At 43.8% G+C, this 18021-nt stretch overlaps 1 protein-coding gene across 1 annotated transcript in view; it reads left to right on the top strand.

Moving 5' to 3' along the window:
- The first annotated feature begins 3029 nt into the window (after positions 1-3029).
- The window catches only part of IGF2BP3 (insulin like growth factor 2 mRNA binding protein 3), a 145347-nt gene continuing 130355 nt past the window's right edge, over positions 3030-18021 (top strand). Inside the window, exons 1-2 of the mRNA XM_052638777.1 lie at positions 3030-3204; positions 4403-4463. Coding sequence (XP_052494737.1) covers positions 3030-3204; positions 4403-4463 — 236 coding nt within the window. The remainder of the gene's footprint in view (positions 3205-4402; positions 4464-18021) is intronic.

Below are 18021 nucleotides of genomic sequence, written 5' to 3'. Positions count from 1 at the left end.
CTCCCTTTTTGATGGCTGAGCTTATGTAGCTAGTGTATATTTTTAAGGTCCTAGACGGAGTATCCAGTTTGTTATAATAATACACAAATTAAGTTCACAAGAGCCTCAGCAACATATTTCATCAAAACTGCACACACTTGTTTTAAATCCCAGCTGTTAGATTTGTTTGATAGTGAAAGACACGCATGGACTAGTATTTATGGAAAATAAACATTTTATCCCATGATTTAGAAGTAGATATTTTCTTAGGTCTCAGTTTTAGTAACAGCAAATACAGTCAACAATACAGAAGGCACCATTCAATTGATTTTTGAAAGCATGCTGAACATATAAAATTGTTATGAAAAATTACTAAAACTTAAATGATCAACAGACTAGTTTATAAAATTTAAAGAAAAGCAAATATTACTAAGTGAATGAAAAGTATATTTCTGTAAATAGCTTTTGATCACATGCAACAGGTAAATAAAAATTTATAATTTACTATTTACATTTTGAATATGACAATCAAAGAATACATGTGTTTTTTTCTTTCTTGGAACGAAGGTTCTCTTTTCAAAAATATGAAAAGGAAAAATAAGCTTTTTAAAAAAGTTATAACCATAAATTTAAAATTTCACCACCTAAATGTTCTTTGAAGATACTGCTCATAATACAGTTGTAAACATTGAAGAACATGTTTACACCCTCCATATCATAAAGTAAAAACATTTCACTAAATTAAACATGAATGAAAATATTGTGAAAGTGAGTTTACGTTTAAAAAGTTGGATTAGCTTGGCAGGAAAGAAAAACCTGTTAAAAAGAACAGTTGCATTTAAAATGGATGATCTGACACCTTCCGGTTTCTAACACAAAACTGTAAGTTCTTTTTAAAAGAAAAAATGTAAATGCTCTTTATATCATACAACCATTCCCACATATTGAAAAAATAATTTTCCATTCATCTTTCAGTTGGAAAACATACATCTTTAAATGTATGGGTTTGACCAAAAGAAATGAACTTTATCAGTTATCATAATTACTGATGATATAGTGTAAACAGTATTTTCTCTACTACACATTTTTCTAATGAGTATTAACTGATTATAAAGACTGCTTAAATTTCCATCCTATTAATATATATAATTGCAATCATTTTAAAAAATAAGCATTCTTTCCCATGGAATACCTGTTAAAAATATACCACAAGAATCCTGGTGCAAATGAAGCCTTTGAGTGGAGGACAAAATCAATAAACGACTCTTGGCGATTTCGAAAAGAAACCCAGCGCTCATTTCCGTGTTCCTCGTCTCCAGTCCTCATTTCGTTGGCCCTGAAAGGCTCCATCGGGCCCAGACCCTCCCCCACCGCCCACCATTGTACTCGTTACATACAGAGGAAATTATGAATGGTTATAATGGCCAAATGCAGGCAGAAAAGCAGCAGAAAGAGACTTAAGCAATTTTTCAAGTACAAGTTACCGCTTAGGGGTAACGCAGAGCGGTGTTCCTGTTTTAAGAGTCCCAAGTTCTCCAGCTAAAATTCTTTAAATAAAAGTACCAGCCTACCCCACTCCTCCTCTTCCTCCTCCTCTGGAAACTACAGGAAGAAATGGTTTCCGTTTAAATACCGACTTTTCCCACTTTGACTTTTCTGCTCCGGCCTCCGAGGCCCGGGACGCCCCCATCCCCACGCCAGAAACCTTCGCCCCTGCGCTCCCCTCCCCCACCGGTGGCCAAGCCCGCCCCCGGCCTCATTGATCCCAGAGCCTTCTCTGAATCGCGCAACCAATAGCAAACGCGAAGCCCAGAGCCACCGCGAGCGCAGGCGGAGGCGGAGGAGGTGTCGCCCAGACACCCGCCCAGGACGCCGCGGGCTCCCATCCCCCCACCGGCCTGGCTCGGGGCCGCCCCACTTTGCCGGTGCCCGCGCCAGCAGAGGGTGCACAGGGTGGGGCGTGTCGGCCCGCCTCTCCGGCTCCCTCCCAACCCTCCCCCCCCTGCTGCGTTTCCGTCCCCGCCAACCCCTGGAAAGGTGCTCGCGGTTTGCCGAGGTTACACTTCTGTCATCGAAGCCACAAGGCGAGTTCGGAATTGTGACTCTTTGGCTTTGTTTGATTACCAATTTTTAAAAATCGAGTCTTTAAAACTCGGGTAAATAGAGCCGAGGGATTGCCTAGTTAGCACCCCCACTCCAATCACATTTTTTAAAAAAATCAATACTCCTCCCGCCCCCTCTCCCCTCCTGGAGGATCCGCCCCGACCAGATAACCCTTTCTAAACTCTGTGGTGACCATCAGCTCCCCCAGCCGCGCTTCCCTCCGCAACCCCGGCTGCGGCTCCTTTAGCATTTTCCGCCCCTCTTTCTCCGCCCCTGCGCAGGGTCCTTCGCCCAATCTCGTTACCCCTCCCCCTCTTCCTCCTCTTGCTAGCTTTTTTTTTTTTTTTCCTGCGAAACCCACTGTAATTGAGGCGCTGGGATTCCTCACGTGAGACGTTGATTTGTAGTTTGAACACGTGGCTCATTCAAAAAGCCGGACACTCGGAGCGGATTTTTTCCGCCTCCTGCGCCTGCCTCCCCTCCACCCCTTCTCCCCTCCCTCCTGCCAGTCACCCTTCTGGGTTTTTTTTTTTTTTTTTATGGGGAGGCGGTGCTTGCCCTCTCGTAGTGTGATATTTTCACAGTCCGTCGGTCGATGCCAGAGGGTTTGGGGAGGAAAAGACAAAAAGTAGTTTCCCCCCTCCTTTCTCTCCTCCTTTTTCTTGCTAATCCCGCCTCCTCCTCCGAGTTAGGAAGACTCTGGATGCGTTTGGGTTGTCGCTAGGGTTTTTCTTTTTTCTTTTAATACCTAGAAAAGGAAAAAACAGGAACCCTCGGATCTGATTTTTTTCGCTTCTCGTTCCTGTCCTTGGTTCTTACTGTGTTTGTGTATTTTAACGGCGAGAAGAGGAGGGGAACTCGCCGGATCCATCCATCGCTGTGGGTGGTTTTAATTTTTCGTTTTTCTCCTAATTTTTTTTTTTTAAAAGCAACAACCACTCTTCACAATGAACAAACTGTATATCGGAAACCTCAGCGAGAACGCCGTCGCCTCGGACCTAGAAAGTGTCTTCAAGGACGCCAAGATCCCGGTGTCGGGACCCTTCCTGGTGAAGACGGGCTACGCGTTCGTGGACTGTCCGGACGACAGCTGGGCCCTCAAGGCCATCGAGGCGCTTTCAGGTGGGCCCCGGGCCGGGCCTGCCGGGGTCGGGCTCGCGGCAGTCCACACACCGTGCTGTCCGCACCGGGCCCCGGCCTGGGCGGGTGCGGGTGCGCCTGCGGAGAGCGGCCAAGGCCCGGGCGCCCGCACGCGCGGGTCGGGGCCCTTCCCCCAGCCGGGGCGCCTACCCGGCCCCACGGCTCCCCTCCCCCGCCCGGATCTGCGGGCGGAGGGCGAGCGCGCTGTCCAGAAAACCCCGGTTCGGGCTCGGAGGGGAGCGGGGGCACCGTGCGGCGCCGGGGACCGGGGTTGGGGTGCTGGAGCGGGGAGGGGGGAAGCTCGCCCCGCGCGCCGCCCGGGCCCAGGCGCGTGCTCCAGGCTCCGGCACGCCGGGCCTTGGGGGCCGGGAACGAACGCCCGATTCTCGCTCCTTCCTTACCCTCTGTGTGTGTGAGGGGGGTTTCTGGCGGTGGACTCGCTGCCTCCTCTCCCGCCCCCAGAGCTGGGCCGAGGGAGAACTCCAAAGTGGCCTGGACCCCGCTGCCTAGCGAGGCCGCGGGCTGGTGCCGCGCACGGGCGGCCCCGCGCTCCCCTCGACCCTGCAGGGAGGCGGGCGAGGGCAACCCCCGGGTTCTGGGCTCCACCTTCCCGGGTCCGACGAGCTACAGGGGAGGTGGGCTCGGGCGACCAGGGGTCGCCTGGGAGCGCGTCCCCCTGCGGGGCCGGGCTTCGGGCCGCGGCCTCCGGGGCTGGTCGGGCGCGCGCGGGGGAAGGATGCACTCGGGTCCCGCTCAGAGCCGCGTGCCTTTCGGGGTGGCGGGCGCCGTCCCTCGCGCGTGGTTCCGCTGGTGCCCAGCTGCGCCTCTGGACGTTCTCTCCCTCGGCGCCTGCCCGGCGGTCCTCAAGCCTTTCCCGCCACTCACAGCCCGTTCCCGGCGGGCCTGGGCCGGAACCCCCGGGAGAAGGGCCTAGGCGCCCCCACCTGAGGAAAGCCCACGCAGCCCTTTGCCCTGAGTTTGTCTGCTAGGGTCGAGGGGGACGTGGGCGGGGAAGGCCGAGGGGGGCGGGGAGAGTGTTACCGACCTCTGCCCATTGATTCCTCCTTTCCCACCCGCGCGGGGCCGCTTTCTGTCTCGGCCTCGAGCCGCTCAGGGTCTGAGGAGGCCCAGAGAGCCGCTCAACTCGGCCAACTGTCCTGCACCTTTTGTGTGTCCGCAGGTAAAGTGGAACTGCACGGAAAACTCATTGAAGTTGAGCACTCGGTCCCCAAAAGGCAGAGGTGAGCTTGCTTAGCATGTTCTCATTGATTCCCTTCTCGGCCATTGGGAGGAGAGAACACAGCTGAAAACAACTTTTCCACTTATTGGGGTTGCTGTGTGGCTTGGCGTTTCTCGTTTTCTTTTGCATTTATGTTTCTGGCAGGTGTGTGTGTGCACACTGCTCTGTAGGAATAGACAGCTTGACTGTGGCCCTGCCACCGGGTTGTTTATACTGGTATATAAAGTCGCTTAAGGAAGCTCTTTCGGTTAAATGTTCTCCGGCAGAGTAGGTCAGGTTGGTGCAACAGGAAATCAAGAGTCTCCGAGGGCAGTTTCTGGGCATCCGTGGGAATTGGTGACCCCCCCCCACCCCCCCACCCCCGCCTGAAACCGTAGGAGAGGCAAAGCAGCTGCAGCCGCGCGCGGGTGTGGCGTACCTTTCCCTTCTCTGTCCCACGGTGGCGGGCAAGAGTCTAGGGGGGCCGTGCGTGCATCTGAGGGGAGAGGAATTTGCCTTTACCCTGGGAGCTCCCCGTGAGGGAACGCCTGGGTTTCTCCTGCCCAAAAGCGCCTTTCAGTTCCTGCAGAGTAAGACGGGTTTTCTGCAAACCCGCCTTTGTCTCCCGGCCTCCCCCCGACCCTGCTCCTCAATTTAAAAAATATTTGGCTTGTAGATAAACCACCAAGAGATGGAGAAGGTTGAAGATTTTTGCTTCCTCAACAAGGAAGGGGTTGCACTTTTTGGAAAGCATGTGTAGTGTGTCAGTTTACAGTGTTTGGAGACTTAATCCCTGGACTATTTTGGAGAAATGGCTGCTTTCTCCCGAGCAGGCCAGATCCCGGCTCTCTAACTCCGGCTGGAAAGGCCCTGCTTCCTCCCAGGGGGTACTGGGTTTGGCCTGTGCCTTGCTGGCTTCTGCCCAGTGGGGTTAGGGTTTCTGCCTTCCCCCATCCCCCACTCCCAACCCGTGGTCCAGCGGTAAACTGGAAGTTAATTTCAACTAGAGCAGCCGGAGAGGGAGCAGCATCTGGTTAGGTATTGGTGCAAGTGTGTATGCTGGAGGGCTGAAAGGGTTTGATATGCATATTTCCCTGGTGCTTGACTTGGAGAATTGGCTACCCAGTAGGTCAATCTTAATTATAAGCCTGTTTGTAGATGGAGTTTTCTTCCATGTAAATAATTTACACCAACTGTGTTTTTGTTCACGAGCTTGTGGGATTCTTGTAGGTTTCTTTTCATGTACTATACTTAATTTTCATTAGGATTAGTTGGGAAGTGATCTAGTTCTAGCTGGGAACTTTGGTAGTGGTCAAATTATTTTATATAGCAGAATGGAATTTTAAAAGCATCTAAAACAATAGAATGTGTACTGCAAACTCTAAATTGATCTCAGTTAAATATCAATTGAAAAATTAAAAGAGATAGTCTGAATTGTTTCCTTACTGGAAAAACATGTAAGCATATTCTGCGAATTCTAATTGGTTTTTGTTTAGCTGCTGTGTCTTATTAATTTTCTTCAAATGTCGAATAAGAAATAGGCAAATAGTTGTGCTGAAAAACTGACATTTTAACATTCAGAAATTGCTAAATTTAAACTTTAAATGTATTGACCTGCCTGTGAATGCAATTAGTTTGCCTTACTCTCCTGATTTTCCTTTTCTAACCTTGTGTGAGTTTGTTCCTCATGTGTAGGGAATTAAAAACATTGCCTGGAATAGACTGTTTTTCTTCTTAAAGGCTTTTGCCCAACCTAAAAACATACTTAGCAGCCTCTTTGTCATAAAGTAACAAGTAACTATTGAAGAAAGCATATAAAGTAAAATGTTACTAGTGGCAGCAAGTATTAAAGAGAAGCTTCCATTGATGAACAAGGTAGATTAAATTTTCTAGCTGATTTTCATTAGTCATTGAAATGCTCAGGATTTTGAACCATAGTATTACTAGCAAAGTAAATAGGAGTGAGTACATTAGAGACAACTTTTTTTTTTTCCTACTGATTTATTAAGAGAGCCATCAAGGAAGCCCTTTGCTTGTATTGAAGTGGTTAAAACCAATAATGGAACTTGATTTTTCTGCCCAGGGAGATTTGCTGGAAACCTCTATTACAATTTGGGTTTAACTGACCCTTGAAACGGTGTTGCAGTTTTCCTTATCTGGACTGTTCTACTGTCTGAATAGGCTTTGGGAGAGAGCAGAGAAGGCACCTTGGTGATCCACATACTCAGCACCTAGAGGATGGTCAGGTGGTACTGATGAGAGTGACTTGAATGCTGAAGACCAGTCCTTGCTGGTGAGCCTGCTGGACTTCTGGGTGGAGTTCTTTGTGCTTAGCAGTCATTGCGTTCCATCCCATCATCATGTGGGCATCTGAGGCAGGCACACCCACATGTGCAACAGTGACCTTTATACCTGCTGTGCAAGGCATGTTGGGAGCCCTAGGCTGAAGAATGCTTATGGCAGCACTCTGAGATGGATGAATGGGCTTGTACCAGCTAAACAGGGGAGCAGGCCAGTGGGTGATGTGATGTGACGTGTGGGAGGCTGCCCAAAATTCTGACAGGGAGCAGAGGTAGGCGGACCCTTGCTGGAAGGGGCATTGCAGAGTTTGGTTCAGACCAGGCCTAGTTCCTAATTCCTGAAGTCTCAAGGGAATGTGGAAGGAATGTTGCTTTTCTGCATTCAGATACCCCTCATTTCGGGGAGATTATAGCAGTGCTTCAGTTTGAGATCCTCTGCATTCAGAATGAAGAGAACATTGCACAGAGTACCTGTGATAGTATTGCACTTTTTGTTCCAAATATGAAAGATATAACACATGAAGACTTGGCTTCACTCTGGAGGTATAAGCTTTAAAAAAAATTTCCCTCCCTACCCCTGGGGGGAAAGGTGGGTGTGAAAATTGTTGTGGCTTTGGAAGACCATAGCTGACTTTGGGTCGGAAGTCACTGGTGTCTTGCGGGACCTTGTATGTGCCCCTATATATTTATGTAAATAGCACTGATTTCCTTTTGTTATGTTGTGGGCTGTTGGGCATGGGAGAGGGAACAAGAAAGTCGCTGACACTGGGGAACTTAGAGGATGGTGGTTTATTTTCCACTGCTTTTAAATTACGAAAATTGTCACATTTTCCAACTTTTTCTGGCTTAAACTTCCTCATGCTTTAGCTGTTAACCTTGATTAGAATTGTATGTAGCCAAAAACATGTTTGAATAAAAGAGAAAAAATAGTGGGATATTATAGTTAATATTTTTCCAGGAAGGATCCGTTAAAATAAGTGGTGGTGCCTAAGCTCAAGTATCTTTGTTTTTTGCTTCCCTGAAATAATTTTTAAAGAAAGGAAATTAAATGGATAACTTATTTCAATATTAGAATCTTGTGTTTAGCATATAAATGGGATACAGCATGTATAAAAGTTACTGGGGTTTTAAATATATCTTACTTTAAATGGCTACGTAAAAGCTAGTGCTACATTTAATATAAAAGTGGTTAAGTATAGACTAGGATGGTGCCAGGAGTAGCCATATGCCAGTTAGCCAGGGCATAAGACCTTGGTGTCTCAGGACATTAAAAGCTGTTTTTAATGCTAAATATTTTAACAAGATATGCCCCAAGGTGTTTTAACAGGGGTGCTCCTGGGTTATCAGTGGTGGTCCAGGTGAATCTTGTGCATTAGGGAAATTTCTCACACATTTGTAGACCTAAGGCTCTGAATGTTAGGAAACTTTTGTGGCTGGTAAAGGTTATCTTTGCAATGCAGAGTTTAAGATCAGTAATGCATGACTGCTTAAGTGGTTGTAGCCAGTGAGATTTTTCTTGATTTCATGTTGTTTTCTCAGTACAGTTTGAGAAAGCTAGAAAGATTTCTTGCTTTTCTTTCTCACTGTATTAGATTTTTAAAAAAATTTTGATAAGTAGCTTCTGTGTGTCTGTCCGTGATAACAAGGAAGACATAATGAAAACATGACATGTGCCTGGAGCCAGTGGGAACTGAGAATCTTGGCTTCTGTTTCTGGCTTCCTTTGATTTGTGGGATGACTTACATTCTCTGTTCATGCCAAACGCCATTATAATAATCTAACAAGGGGCATACTTTGTTCAGAGTTTTGAGTTCTGCTTGAAATAAGTGAGTTACCAGCTAAGATTTAAGGGTGGATTTTGGAATTACAGAGAGATGGGCTTTCCTCTCTAAGGAGCTTGCATTTCTTTTCTGTAGTATTGCAGCTTAGTAGCTTTTGCACCTGTACCTTGTTTGGGCAATCAGCATGAGGGACACGATTTTCATCATAACTTCCAAAGGCTTTTGTGAGTCACACCACTGCAGTTCATGTCTTGTTGTAGGTCTGGGATTCCATATTAAGTAAACCTGTTGAGCCACCTTGATGTATATTTTGAAGCAGTTCCATTTTAACATTCTTTAACAGCGTTCAGACAGCAACTATTCCAGCAGTAATTTTGAAAAGTGTGAATTACGCATTCAGGAACGCTGGTAGTTGGTTTGGTCTGGGAGGAAAGAGTCTACTATTTTTAGTGGAGGTTCCTTTATCAGCTGTTGATTCTGATTCAGGCTTGTAGAGTCATAAGACAGGAGGTGGCAGTGTGGGAGCAGTGACCAAGGGGTAGAATTGGCATTTTTAGTTAGGATCTCTGCCCCATAAATCTGATGTTTACTAGTGGGCTTTGACTGTGGAGTTTTGTTTGGAAGCTGGTTGCAAACATAGTTTTCAGTGCTCTATTAAAACTGTGTATTTTATCATGGTCTGAAATTGCTGTTTGGTAAGTGTTCGGTATTGGTAAATACACTCAGTTAAAATACCAATATAGTATGTGAATTCTGTTGCCCTGAAGGGGAATCTATAGTACATAAATTATGTGTTTTAGAGAATTATGCCAAGACTATTTAACTTGCCTAAGAAATAGTTTGAAATTAGAGAGGTATTATTTGAGGAATCTAGTGTAAGTCTAAGAACCCGCTTGCCCCAGTGCAGGAGACACAAGAGATGTGAGTTAGATCCCTGGGTCAGGAAGATCTCCTGGAGAAGAGTAAGTTGCTGTTGTCCTGAGCCACAGTTTTCAGGACAGTTTACTGTGCTTCTCTGTGATCATATGGGTCTGCTAGGTGGTTAGTTCTGTTCCACTTGGTATCATCTGGGTCATTTACTAAGCTGGGCTGAAAGAGCCAAGAAGACTGCACTCACATGTCTGGCCTCTTGGTGCTTGTCCAGGTCATCTTTCACCATATGGTATCTCATTACTCAATAGTGGCCCCTGGCTGGCTACCCCTAGTGAAAGCAGAAGCTGCTGGGCCTTTCGAAGGCTAGGCACAGAATTGGCACATTACTTCTTTTAATTTCATTCTGTTGATTAAGGCAGGCCGTGAGGCCAGCACAGGTTCCAGGGGAACGTGGAAAGAACTTAATGGTAGAGTGGCATGCATGTACAGAGAGGAGGAATTGGTAGTTGCAGTCTGTGTAGTTCTACAAGTTGGAGGAGCCACAAGCATCCCACATGCATTTTGGCTTGAAAATGCTTAGAACATAAAATATCTGAAAATTGTATTTAGCTCTAGAAATGGGGAGCCAGTCGACTTGTAATGTCTTAGCAAGAGAGGATGGTGTTAGCTCAGAGGTGATGAATAGTGGTCAGGCTCTGTTTATTTCTAGGGAATAGCTAGTAGAATTTACTGATGGGTTAAATGAGGGGTGTTTGAAGAGAGAAGGATGACAAGGTTTTTTGGCCAGAACAATTGGGTGGAAGGGGGTGCCATTTACCCAAACAGAGGGTATTGTGTGACAAATAGGTTCTTGAGTGAAAATTAGGAGCTTTACTTTTTGGCATATAATGTTTCTAATTCTTATTAGAAATTTGAAATGAAGTTGAGTAGATATTAATAGTTGGATATATTTGGTCTGGAGCCCAAGAGAAGGTGGGAAGTGCAGGTGAAAAATTAGAGGCTTTGTTAACTTACGGTGTTGAAGTCATGGAATTGGACAAGGTCATCAAGGAAATAAGTGTGGAACTCTTGAAAAGAGGGGCTAGCAGAGAAGAGTGAAGGAGGCCAGTGATTAGTGGAAATCAAGTACAGTGAACTGCTTCTGAGAGAAGTGAGGAAAGCCTGTGGGGAAGGAGAGTTTAATCCACTGTGTAGAATATCACTGAGCGTGTGTGCTTTAGATGGATGAGTAAGTGACTGAGGGCGGTGTTAAGTCTCAGCCTTCTGGCTGTGCTGTAAATAAATGTAGAGTGATTTATGAATTTTGGAGCAACCTGAAATATAGCCTCTCTTCCAGAATTCATATATTAGGCTCTTTTTTCATTTTTTTTTAATGTTCTGTAAACATCTAGAAGCATATTCTATTTATAAGTTGCTAGAGATGGAAGAGATCCTTTTTTGCTCAGTGGACAAGACGGTGACAGTTGACCTACCCTCTGGCATCTGTTTTGACACTTTGGGTGACTGTGAGCTCGCCTTCTCAAAGACAACCCCTTCTGCTTTTTATTAGTACGCATTTGGTTCCAAAACGGTGCAGACAGAGTCCAGTGCTTCCATGTGCTTGTCTAAATACTTGATTAAAGACAATGATGGAAACTAATGGTCATGATATTTATGAATATTATGGGCTAGGTTTAAAATATTTCAATCACTTTGTCATTTTAGTATACTAGAATAAGTAAAACATTCCGTGTATTTTATTCATAACAGTGAAGTTGTAAGAAATGTAAGAAACCCTTGAAGTACCCTAAATTCCCTCATTTTTGCACATTAAAAAATCTGGTCCTTGGTAAAGTAGCCACCTCCTCAAATTATGAATTCCGTCTTTGGCCACAGAAGTCACTGAAACAAGGTGATGTGTTAGAGTAGTTGGTTTTGAGACAGGTGACTTGGTCTGAATAACTCTTTTTTAAAGACTTTCTGTGTCTATGCAAGTCCTTTGATTATAGAATACTGCTTTCAGAATGTGTTAAATGCCTACTATTTTAAGAGAGGGAAACTAATAAAAATGAGATAGCACAATAGGGTCTCCCCCGCCCTCCGCCCCCGCGTACCGCAGTGGTATTTGCTGTAAGCCCTGGGAGAAGAAGTAACTTGCCCAGGGCACTGATTAGTGGAACTGTTTCCAAACTGTGACTCTACCCTGTCTTCATTCCTCCCATTTAAAGTGGTCAGATCCTCAAAAAGTAGCTTACACAGCAGCCTGATCATGTTTGCAGTGGCAAGTCAGAGCAGACACTTTCTTGGTGTCTCTGAAGAAAAAAGAAATCTTGTTTGGCTTCTTTGAAGGGTTGATTTTAATGTCTTGGAAAAGGACAGATACAGGTAGTCTGGAATCCGGGCTTGCTACTGAATAAAAATATCCAGACATCCTGTTTTAAGGTAGAAAATGAGACTACTTTTTCCTTGAAACTTTTTTTTTTTTTTAAAGCAGCTTCATGTTAGTATAAATGAATGGCATGGAAGTTGGAGGGGGCCTAAGGAGATAAGAGAGGGGAACAGAGGGCATGAAGAGGTGGACGCTGTGGCTTTATCCTAGGCAGGTGGTTGTGACTCACAGCATGTGTTTTAGATGACAAAAGATGTAGAGGTGTCCTGTGTGGAGTGCATGGTGCCTGGTTGTCCCAGTTTGTCACCAAGTTTAGAAGGATCCTGCCTTGGGGAAAAAAGTCTCTTAAACTTAGAATATTAAGGATTAAGAAAGAGTAGGAGGGAGAAGTCATGCTGAAACCTCTTGATGTAGAGAGTCCTGATGCCTGCCTCACATGCTCTTGTTGAATAGAAGGGTGTAGCCAGAAGAATGTTACATCTGAGTTTGAATCCCACCTGAGTTTGAATCCCACCTCTGCTTTCTGAATTCATGATGTTAAATGTCTAAGGATGAGGAAATCAAATCTGGGAGGTTAGTGTGGAAAAGATGCCTTATAGAACCCTGGGGAGGTGTATAAAGCATCACCCAGTAGTCACACCCATATCAGCTGTTGTGTTTCCCCTTGATGTTGAAATGTGAAGGCTGGATGTATATTATTTGGTGGTAATAACAAATAAGAAAAAGTTTTCTTCTGTTCTGGGACGTGTGCTCATAAACGTAGAAATCTTTGGGTGGTGTCTTTTGTGTTTTTATGTTCATTGAGCATGAATTACGTTTTTTAAAAAGGTATAACCTAGGAACAATAGAGTATATAAATATTAAATAAACATCTTGATAAATTCTCACAAATGTGTACATGTCAATTAATTTAAAATGTATGAATTATGAAAATGTGAAAATACTTGTTCTTTAATCCTCCCCATTCCCATGCATTTCCCAGGTCTTACATTTGGTAACTTAGTATATTATTTTTCAGAAATTCTCCTATGCATGTATCCACAAACACTTTTTAATAATCCAATCATACTGTTTATTTTTTTTGTTTTTTTTTTTTAAGTAATATATTCTGAAGAATCTTCAGTGTAGGTACAAATAGTTAACTCCCCTTAAACTAGCAGTTGCATCGTTTTGCATAGGAGTGCAACAAATTAAATGTTCTTTTCATAGTGATTTCAGTTGACCATGAGTATATGTATGTCATAGGACTCTTGGATATTCTTTTTACTTGAATATTTTTATAAGGTAAATTCTTAGACTGGAAATTGCTGTCAAAAGACATGCACATTTAAATTTGGAAGTACTCTACTCAAAACACTAAATTTGTCATGTAGAGTGAAGTAAGCCAGAAGGAGAAAAATATCATATATTAACACATATAAATGGAATATAGAAAAATGGAATAGAGATAAAGATGTATAGAATGGACTTTTGGACATGGGGACAGAGAGTGGAACAAATTGAGAGAGAAGCATATGTTATGATGTAAAATAACTAGTGGGAAGTTGCTGTATAACACAGGGTGCTCAGCTTGATGCTTTTTGATGACCTAGATGGTCTGGATGAGGGGGCGTAAGAGAGGGGACATATGTTTATGACTGATTCACATTACTGTACAGCAGAAACCAATACAACATTATAAAGCAATTATCCTCCAGTTAAAAAATTCAAAACACTAAATTAATGATTGATAACAGTTAGTCATAATTTGACAACCAAGGAGCTGTTCGAAATGAATTGGGCAGAGAGACTATTTGGTCAAAGCTCAAGCATGGAGGGCTGTATCATTTTAGGAACAGCCTTATTCTTTCTACATGGATGTTGTGCTGACTCTGACAAGTCTAGGTCCTGATTCATTTGTGTCCCTTGCATGTAAAGATTAAGTCAGAGCTATAAAGATTACATTCTGATAACTGGAACTTCCCTTGTGGTCCAGTGGTTAAGACTCCATGCCTAGGATGCAGGGGGCATGGATTCAGTCCCTGGTCAAGGAACTAAGACCTAAGATCCCACATCCCACATGCTGACCCCCCAAAGCCGCAAATCTGCTAACTTAGAGTTTGATTACCTGGGGTTTATGTTCTTTTAGTAACTTGAATTTTGGATTTTACCCCAGAAACTTAACAATATCTTTTTGCAGTCGGAGCTTTACCAAGTAATATTTTGAGGAGAAGTTTGATTGAAAATTAGTTTTCAAAACAAAGTTTTACTCCTCTTACCACTTGAACTAGCCAGGTGAGTACTGGAGAGCTTGTTTAAAGAGAACCTATGACGATGTTAAAACTGTTGAAGCTGTGACTACTGAGTTTTTTTCTAGTGATCCCCAAATGCTGATTTTTTTTTTTTTTTTTTAAGTCAGCTGTTCTTGCAAAAATGGAGCTCTTGCTTGTCTTTGGAGAGAGAAGTGAGGTTGAACATTTTAATTTCTCCATTTTGTGGTCTGCAAGTTTACCTATTGCTGCAGTGTTTTGAGTTTCAGAAATGGATTCATTCCTTACGGCTTATAAAAATTCTTAGTTTAACTAGCGTAGATGGAGCACCTGTGCTGGTAGACAGCTCCATGCTAGATTTCAGGGGCTAGAAAGAACACATTTCTTTTCCTGAAGAAAAGTACATGGAGTGTAGTGTCTTGCACTTTGTTCTGCTTCAATTCCTCAGTGATATTTTTGTCTTAACACTAGCAGTGGCTCACTGTGCCAGTGATCCCAGAGGTGGATTACTATCTCTACAGGTAGAGAAGTTGTAAAATACACCACCGGTTATGTATGGGATACCCCAGAAACATAGGCAGGTCGTTGGCCTTAGCTGAGTGCCGGTGCAGCCAGCCAGAGATAGGTTCAGAGAGCAAGACACGTGAAGGCAATTGAAGCTGTGTGCGGTGGGGATGGCAAAGCAGAAGGGAAACAGAAGCCAAGGCATGGAAGTGTGAAATACCCTGGTGTGTGTGGGGGCATGGCAAGCTGTTTGGAATTAGAGAGACCCGAGTGTGAGGCCGGATGTTGGTGAAGGCTGAGCCCAGAGGGGTAGCGAGAGCAGCCGGTGTGCTCCAGGAGTTCCGATTCTTTGTGTGTTTACCTTTAGGGGCTCACTCAGTTCAGTGTATGTCAGTTAGCAGATGGTTATTTGGGATCATCTCACGCAAGACTTGATGCTTGGGGCTAATTTTGGGATCTGCTCACCAGGGATTATGTTGAACTGCTTTTACTTTATAAGTGCTTCCTGGAAACAGCTGTTCCCCAAATCATTCCATGGGCGTGGAGCTGTTCCCAGCCCTCTGACTGGGATTTGGGTAAATCATGAGAGGACTAGGAACGCTATAGTAAGGCTGACTGAGCCTGTGCTGCTTTTTTTTAAGGTTGAATGAAGAACCTGCCCGTCAATGCAGGAGACGTGGGTTTGATCCCCAGGTCAGGAAGATTCCCCTGGAGGAGGGCATGGCAACCCACTCCGGTATTCTTGCCCGGAGAGTCCCATGGACAGAGGAGCCTGGCGAGTTACCGTTAGTCCATGGGGTCACAGTCAGACACGACTGAAAAGAGTTAGCATATGATAGTCATAGTTTTAATCAGTGGTGATGATTAAAGCACTTAGTATTTGATTTTTATTATGACATCTCAAATGATGTAATGAACCTTTGGAGAAAAATGGGACCCTTCAATGTGCATGTGCTATTAACTGAGCAGAATGAGAGGCAGCAGTGCACACTTGGGAGGATCAGTGATCTCTTGCTTGGAATCAGACAAACATCAGTTTGAATCCTTGCTCAGCTCTGTGTTCCCTGGCAAACTGATGCTACTCTGGACTTCTCAGTTTATCTATTCAGTCCAGTCACTCAGTCCTGTCCATCTCTTGGCGACCTCATGGACTGCAGCACGCCGGGCTTCCCTGTCTATCACCAACTCCCCGAGCTTGCTCAAACTCGTGTCCATCGAGTCCGTGATGCCATCCAGCCATCTCATCCTCCGTCATCCACTTCTCCTCCTGCCTTTTTATCTGTAAACAGGAGCAATAAGCTTACTGTACAAGTTTATCTGTAAATAGGAGCAGTAAAGCTTATTGTACGAGGTTGTTGGGAATTAAATCATAATGTTTGGAAAGGACTTCATGGAGTATCTGACACAAGTAGTATTGTTTCATATTAGTAAGCTTGTGTGTTTACAAGTGGTGGTTGAAAATAAGATGAGTATCTATTTCTGTGTAATCCCATAGTTTGCTACTGATACATGGAAATGTTTGACACTTCTTTGTAGAGTATGAGTAATGCCTTGTGGATGTTAAGAGTTTGTACTTTAGGTCTAGATGTGTACATTTTGGAATCCCTAAAATGTTTTAGTTAGGAAATTATCTTAGAGATCATATTTTCAAAAAAGAGTAGGAAATAAACTCCTGTTAATTTCAAGAAGGTAGGCAACGTATGACAAAAATGTACACAAGATAAGCAGCGGTTCAGAAAGGGATACCTGAAAGGCTCATCTACTTAGGAAAAGATATTCTGTCTTGCTTATCATTAGGGAAATGCCAGTTGTAATGCTATTTCCCCCCATCAAGTTAGGAAAAATGAACAAGATTAATAATAACCGGTATTGGCAAGCATGTGTAGGTATGGGCATTCATACAGCAAAGACTTCTTGGCATGATATTTGGGAGTATCTGTTAGAACTAAAATGTGAATATCCTTCAGGTATCATGAGATACAACCTAGTCTTCATAGTTGTGTGGTCTGTAAGTATAGTTGTAATGAACAGTATTGTAAAGGAGCTCAAATCGCTAGGCAGGACTTGGGAAAAAGGTCTTTGGGTAGAAGTCCAAAGTATGTGCAGATAGACTTTCAGGTTTTATTATTTTACTTATTACATTTTAATAGGTATTATCAGATAATCTGGAGCTTCCACTATTGTCTACTTTCCAAGCAGAGAAGATTCTTAGCCTTAATTTGGCTGTCTGGGATGTTTTGCGTTTACTCATTTTTGAGCGTTAGGTTTTTGAAAAGGAGGAAGAGAACCAAGAACTGCTTTTCTTTCTTCAAAGCACTTTGAAGTAATGTTAAACAGTGTTTAACTGTTAGGTCTTTGTTAAAAAGACATTTTTTTCCCCTCCCCAGTATTGTTTAATAGAAAATTGGAAATAAATGTCCTCTCAAAGAAAATATACCATACTCGGACAAATTATACTGTGGTATATTTCTTAGCATTTACGAAGAGTGATATAAATTTAAATATGCTGACATGTGAAGAACAAATTAAAAAGCATGTACGGTATAGCTCTTAAAAGATAGATGTTTGGCGGTGCGGGGGTGGAACTTTCATAGGCACATTTGCGTGAAAACGCATGAAAAGGGCTGGAAGCTTACCCACCAAAAAGACTGGTTATCTTTGCAAATAAGTGACTGAGGAGGAGAGAGGCTAGTCTTTGGCTTCATTCTTCATTCTAATGGTCCTCAGACTTTTTGGTTTTGATTCTTCGATACTTAAAAACTGAGGCTCCTCAAAAAGCTTTTATTTTTTTTCTTAAAATATACTGTGTAGAGGGCTTCCCAGGTGGCTCAGCAGTAAAGAATCTGCCTGCGATGTGGGAGATGCCCGTTTCATCCCTGGGTTGGGAAGATCCCTTGGAGAAGGAATTGGCAACCCACTGCCGTATTCTTGCCTGGGAAATCCCATGGACAGAGGAGCCTGGTGGGCTACAGTTCTTAGAGTCTCAGAGTCAAACGGACTGAGCAAGCACACACTGTATTAGAAAGCAACTGAATACTGTTTTATATTACTTTAAATGAAAAATACATAGTGTGTATATTGTAATATATGTTACTATAATACACATAATAATAGATTTTTGTAACAAAATAAACTCATCCAAAGCCAAAATAAAAATTGAGTGAAGAGTGAAGTCGCTCAGTCGTGTCCAACTCTTTGCAACCCCATGGACTGTAGCCTACCAGGCTCCTCTGTCCATGGGATTTTCCAGGCAATAGTACTGGAGTGGATTGCCATTTCCTTCTCCAGTGAATGAACTGAACAAGTACAGTAATGCAGACTAGAGGAGAACAAAGGTATATTTCAGGTCCCTGAAATGTGACAGGGACAATCAGAAACAGCATTAGAAAGCAGAGCTCGTGCTCAGCATTGGCAGGCAGAAGGAACAGGACAAAAATAAAAGTGAAGCTGTCACAGAAAAGCCAGCTTTCTACTAAGTTAGGTATTGTGGGAGACTGTTAAGTCA

The sequence above is a fragment of the Budorcas taxicolor genome, chromosome 4 (assembly GCF_023091745.1).
Source record: "Budorcas taxicolor isolate Tak-1 chromosome 4, Takin1.1, whole genome shotgun sequence".
Taxonomy (NCBI): domain Eukaryota; kingdom Metazoa; phylum Chordata; class Mammalia; order Artiodactyla; family Bovidae; genus Budorcas; species Budorcas taxicolor.
The sequence above is the reverse complement of the archived record's forward strand: the minus strand, read 5'-3'. Positions and strand labels throughout refer to the sequence as shown.